Below are 6,363 nucleotides of genomic sequence, written 5' to 3'. Positions count from 1 at the left end.
TACTTAAAATACTAATGAATGTTCAGGCGGTACATCAAAAAAATCTCCACAGTTTATGTTTATGCAGTACATTTTTTTTTTATGTGTAACGAGCAGCAAACACTGCCCCACCCGTGTCCAAGTACCCAACATCCCCCTTTTGATGCATTTCCAAGGTCTAATCGAGAGCCACTTCGTAACTAGTGTTACATAGGCATTTCGTTATGTTTGTATTTTCTGATTGTAATTAAGAAGATATTTTGACAGGTTTCCATTTTTCTAATGAAAAGATTTACAATTTACTTAGCAGTGAATAATGAAGAAAGAGAGGTACGCGAAGTTGGATACTAGATATTCTAATAGTCTAATTCCGCTTTTTGCTTCAAAGCAAATATTGTATTTGAGTTTATTAAGCGTGTAGTAAGAAAAAAGAGAGAACCTGCTTTGATGGTGACCATGAAATGAAACAAAATGAATTTGATCGCTTATTAGTCTTTTATTAAGTAAACGGAACACATCCAACCACATACGACTCTTCCAAACAGGAAGAGTACAATTTCATAGCGACTTAAGTTACTCCCTTGTTTATTTAGTTACGTAGACACGGTATCTATATTTTCTGGTCGTCGCGCACTTAAAAGCGGCTGCCCGTTGCCAAATAGCCTGTCCACACACCATTAGCACATGGATTAGATTCATCAGTCAGTATGGATTAGCCCGTTTTAAGAAGAAATATATATAATTTACAGCAGCGAACGTGGCAGACTAGATCATGGATCAACATTAATTAAATATACTTCATCAATCGATAGAAAGACTTACGAGAAGGGCGCTGAAAGTAGCAGCGGCGGGGAGGCTGACTGACGTTACAGGTTCTTGGAAGGTATGCGGCTCTCTCCTCCGCCGCCTCTTCTCTTCCACGCGATTCGCGGGCGCGCTGATCAAGTGCAGCCTCAGAATCCATGAAGAGGTCCTCCGTGGTTGAATCAAACGATTGAGATTGATCGAGTACTTGCTGTATGGCTCGGCATCGGCATTGTGGAGACATTCTTTCCAATTCCTCGCAGCATCTCTCGGATGGCTGCTCTCTCCGTCTTTGCAAATAGTCGCGGCACTCAGACAGTCGCTGCGGATCGCAGGACCGTTGTTGCTGTTGCAGGCCCTCTCGATACATAATGCCTTCGCGTGCATCAACAGTTGAGGTGCCCCACTGAAGGAGGACGAGAAGGGCTACGCCTAAGCTCACCCATTTAAGTGCCAGTCTCGTAGTGATCGGAGGGGAGAAGACACCCATTACTTTTCTTTCTTTGTTACCGTGAAGATAGGATAGATAGATATATATATGGAGCCGGGAGTTACAAGGTGGGAGACGAGGTGGATCGTAGTACTGTATTTATGGAAACATAAATGGGGAAGGCGTCTCCTTGTAAGAACATAAAAGTACAGAACAACACAACACGAAGAAGTGAACCAAATGAACAGATGTAGCGCATGCCCCATCTCACACCCACGTCCGAACTCAACCCAGAGAAAGATCGAACGCCTGCCTCCGTTTCCAATAGCCGCGTCTTTCATTTCTGCTCGGTTGATCCAAAGAACAGTAGAATCTTCCAGGGGTGTAGAATCTCTGACAGTGCTACAGTACCAGCAATTCCACTTAGATATGTATATCGCAATTTAAACAATTTAAACTAAGTCATGAGAAACTGCCTTACCCTGTTGATTTTTCACATTGAAATCAGTGGCTAAAACCGGCAAGGTTACCACAACTACCCTAGTACGCTGCGCACTTATCGAACTTCTATTAACGATGGCAAACGAAAAACGTTCAACAACCAGCATCTTAGTAACAATGAACGTATATTGCACTATAGGTTAGTAGTGCTTGACTCACGCTAACCTTACTGTACTGCCTAAAAAAGGCAATAGTCACTAAGGACAAGGTGAGTGCAGGGATGGAATTTGATGGTTAAGTTGGAGGTTATTGGATGATTTCCAAGTGAGTGCAGGGATAGAATTTGATGGGTAAGTTGGAGGTCATTGAATGATTTGCCTATCAAATACGTATTGTTTTTTTTTATAATGTTTTTCCATATTTTTGGTTAACCCACACTAAAGTTGCACACATTATTAAATTTGAAATTTATTTTAGATTTGAAATTCCTATATTGATTAGGTGTGACAATTTCCAAGAGATGAACTAGATATAATGCTCAAGGGGACAAGTGTGAACACCCCACTGGGGTTCTTAATAAAAGCAAATAGGATTTATAATTGGAGGGAAGTATTGTTGAGTTAAAAGGTTTAGGTTAGGCTAGATATAATGCTCAAGGGGACAAGTGTGAACACCCAACTCAAACATATAATGTTCAAGGGGACAAGTGTGAACACCCAACTGAAACAATGAGTTTCTTAATGAAAGTAAATAGGATTTATAATTGGAGGGAAGGATTGTTGAGTTAAAAGGTTTAGGTTAGACTAGCATTAAAAATTGAAATCCTTATAGTTTTTAAGGGCTTTTTTGGCCATTATAAGAGGGTATAAAATTCGCACAACTATATTAGTAAATGTGGTTGATATATGTTGATAAGCATCATTTTGATAAGTAAATTGGCATATAAAAGATGGAAAATGATGTGAATCTATGTGGGGAGGATTGGTAAACCATGTTTGACTGACTAAAAGTGTTCAAGTTATAGTTAAGGAGGGTTTCTTATGGTTAATATAGAATTGACTATGGTTGTCCATAACTAATTATAGTTGACTATGATTGAATATAACTCACCATGGTTATTCATGTTTGATCATGTTTGACCATAGTTACCCATGGTTAACTGTGGTTGGGTATGTTAATCCTAGTTGACGATGTTGACTAAGCGTGAAAATGGTTTGACCATTTTGACCATGGATGACCATGTTCAACAATGTTGACGTGAGTTGAGCATGTTTGACCATATTAACCATGGTGGACCATGGTTTTCCATGTTAAGCATGGTTTGACTATGGTTTCCCAAGGCTAATTATGGTTAACCAAAGATGACCATGGTTGGTCATGGTTACCATGACTAACAATGGCTAGCTGAAGTTGATGGTTGATTTGGTTGCCTATTGTCAACAATTGCGAACAAAATCAACTACGGTTACTGATGATTGACCATGTTGACCATAGTTGTCTACAAGCTACTATAGTTGACAATGGTTAACCATGATTAACCATAGTAAACCATACTAACCACAACTAACTATGGTTGACTACGTTGACTATGGATGAATATGATTGACTCTCATTGACCATGTTTCACTATGGTCACTATGGTTAATCTAAGAGGACTATGCCTACTTGTGGTCCACTGAGGTCGATAATGGTTGATGACTATATGTTGCTTGAAGATGACCATGTTTTCTCATGGTTGACCATGGTTGACTATGCTTGTCCATGGTTGACTATGCTCGACTAAGATTGATGTGGATGACTACAATTACCTATGGTAAGGCTTTGTGAAGCAAGATCAACCATGATCAACAATACTTTGATTTTTGTTTATCACATTGCAATGTTGAATATTAAATAAACCTTAAAACCTCATTAAATATAAATATTAAACATAATCACAAACTTTAATATTAATATTATAAATAAACCTTATTAATATTGATTTTAACATTTATTTTTTATTTATCATATTGTGATGATGAGTTTTTTTCTTTAGAATGCCATGTGATTTTTTCCCTCAAAGCATCACATTTTGATGCCACTGGGGGATTTTAACCTTAAATCTCATGGTTTACATAATACTTCATAACATGAAAATTGCCAATTGAGTTGCCTCCATGGGCATAAATATTAAAGCTTGTTTGGAAACCTTAATATGAATATCATTAATAAACCTTATTACCATGAATAATAATAATAATAGTTGTATTAATACTATTAAAATTAAATATTAAATTAACTTTAAATATTGTTAAATATAATGATGGAGCATAAACCACCCCAAATTAGATTCATCGTGACAATCATAGCAAGAGGACATGATTTCCTCTAATTTTGTGAAAAATGTTAAAATATTTGGAAGCCTCTAGAAGGCATGGCATGGAAATAGGACATGATTCCCCCTTGTTTTGCCAGGGTTTTTTTTCTTAGGTATATTAGCATCCTACCAGCATGTTTGACAGAGGCGGCTAGTACAATGTAGATCATGCCAAGAAGACAGTGAGGCCCTGAGAGGCCATAATATGTAATCTAGTTTAATTTTCAATTTATGTTTGCCTATGTGTTTCAAATTGGCATGTGTTTATTTTGTGCACAAAATCCCTATCTATTTTTTGTATTTACCACGTTATGTCCATGAGTCTTGGTTTCCAATTAAATGAGCCTAATCCATAGGAAGGTGAGAATCCTTTGCAAGCTATGATTGCCATCTAAGAGGGAGAGATGGTGTTAGGACTATCATATTACAAGCACCTTGCAATAAGATCTAACCTACTAGTGTTATGAAGACTCAAGGTGGGAGTGGGCGGAATTAATCCCAAAGGAGAGCAAAACATTGATACTCAGATCGTGAAGAGGAGTACCATAACCATGATTGCATACCCCATCCTTTCATGTGACGTCATGGGGGTGCACCCCCACCCGCACCCCCCAACTGTTGATTTAATCTATTATTCCTTTGTTGTCCAATCATTTTGGTAGAACTAGGAAAAGGATGTAGAGTGCAAACCGCCCCTTCTGCTGGCATCACAAGGGGAGGGTTCATGCACTACACAATGAACGTTGATTCTTATTGCACGATCATAATTGTTGATTCGAGGAGTCCACACTTGATGTGGAGACATCATTCATCACGAAGGTTACATGGACATGTAGAAGGTGAGGCTACAACCATGGGAATAATCCCCCCGTCACAAAATGATTGACTCGAGAGAAGAGATCATGCATGGGGCAAGCTCATGGTTTTGAATTCCACTATGGGGGCTACGAGTGAAGTTTGTTACGTGCAATCATAGCCAATTGCTACAGAAAGGAAAGGATAGCCAATTTTTCATGGACCCATAACCCATAATTTCAAGAATCGAACCACCACAGGTTTGATGTGATAAGACCGCTAGATCGCTCTTTATCAAGTGGTATTAGAGCAAGGAAATATTTCCTATAGGTTGGAGAAGAAGAGAACATGATAAGAAAGAGAGAGAGAGAGAGAGAGAGAGAGAGAGAGAGAGAGAGAGAGAGATCATATGAGTGCAAGAACATGATGAGCATAGGAAATTTGAGACATTCCAGAGGAGGTAAACTTGTGCTACCAAATTGTCAAGCTAGAAGAGAGAGCTTGGTGAGGTGTATTGTAGAGGTTTGGTTGCAGCTCACTCTCGAGTATGAGTAGATTCTCAATAATATATGAGAAGAAAGAAGGCTAATATTAAAGATGAATGAAGTTTAACAATGGTGGCACATGATTAGGATATCCTAAAGATTTTTTACCATGGGAGTATGATGTAGGAGGATAAACCCGCCAAAATTAGATTTGATATTCGGAAGCCTCTGAAAGGCACTTTGTTGCAATCATAGAAAGAGGACACATTTCAATTTTGTGTAAAATGTAAGAACATTTGGAAGCCTATAAAAGGTGTGTCATGGAAAGAGGATTTGATTCCTCGTATTTTGCTAAGGTTTTCTTTCTTTTGGTTATATAGGAAGCTTGTAAGTGTGTCTGGTAGAGGTGGCTAGTATAGTATAGAACAGGAGTCTCAGAAGGCACTTAGGCCATAAGAGGCCATAATATATAATCTAATTTAATTTTGAATTCATGTTTCCTTGTGTTTTTTAATCTACATGTGTTTATTCTGTGCATATAACACTTGTCTAATTTTTGTCTTTAGCATGTTGTGTTCATGAGTCTTGGTTTCCAATTAAATTAGCCCTAATTTGTGGGAAGGAGAGAGTCCATTATAAGGTATGGCTGTCATTTGAGAGGGAGAGATGGCACTATGACTATTGTATTACAAGCACCATGCGATAAGATCTAACTAACCTGGGTTATGAATACTCTAGGTGGAAGTGGGTGGGACCAATCCCAAAGAAAAGTGGAACGTCGATACCCAAACCGTGAAGAGGAGGACCAGAACCGCAATTCAGAATCGATAGTGTAACCACGCCATCCCACATTTACCCAGTTTAACTTGTTCACCAGGGTAAACATGAGATGATAGTTACCATGCATGACTTGATTTTCAAGACGCGCTTATGGAAAATGGGGTCCACATGTCCGGAATTGACTGCGAGTGACACATGATCACACCGTTATCAACCTAACATGACCCAACACTACTTTGTTTCAATTTAATTTTTTTAAGTTTAACAAAACTTCCTATTTTTGGAATTTTTTT

General features: G+C 38.4%; 1 protein-coding gene across 1 annotated transcript; it reads right to left on the bottom strand.

The window, feature by feature from the left end:
• Positions 1 to 441: 441 nt before the first annotated feature.
• Positions 442 to 1,358, bottom strand: LOC149155430 (2S seed storage-like protein). The gene is made up of 2 exons (XM_089440292.1): positions 802 to 1,358; positions 442 to 642 (listed from the first exon to the last, which is right to left on the bottom strand). Exons 1-2 carry the CDS (start codon positions 1,271 to 1,273, stop codon positions 614 to 616), a joined length of 501 nt encoding a protein of 166 aa, XP_089296418.1. The 5' UTR covers positions 1,274 to 1,358; the 3' UTR covers positions 442 to 613.
• Between the last annotated feature and the right edge of the window lie 5,005 nt (positions 1,359 to 6,363).

Source organism: Pinus tabuliformis, chromosome 9 (genome assembly GCF_031772625.1).
Source record: "Pinus tabuliformis cultivar Carrire ecotype Pingquan chromosome 9, CPIR1, whole genome shotgun sequence".
Classification (NCBI taxonomy): Eukaryota; Viridiplantae; Streptophyta; class Pinopsida; order Pinales; family Pinaceae; genus Pinus; species Pinus tabuliformis.
The sequence above is the reverse complement of the archived record's forward strand: the minus strand, read 5'-3'. Positions and strand labels throughout refer to the sequence as shown.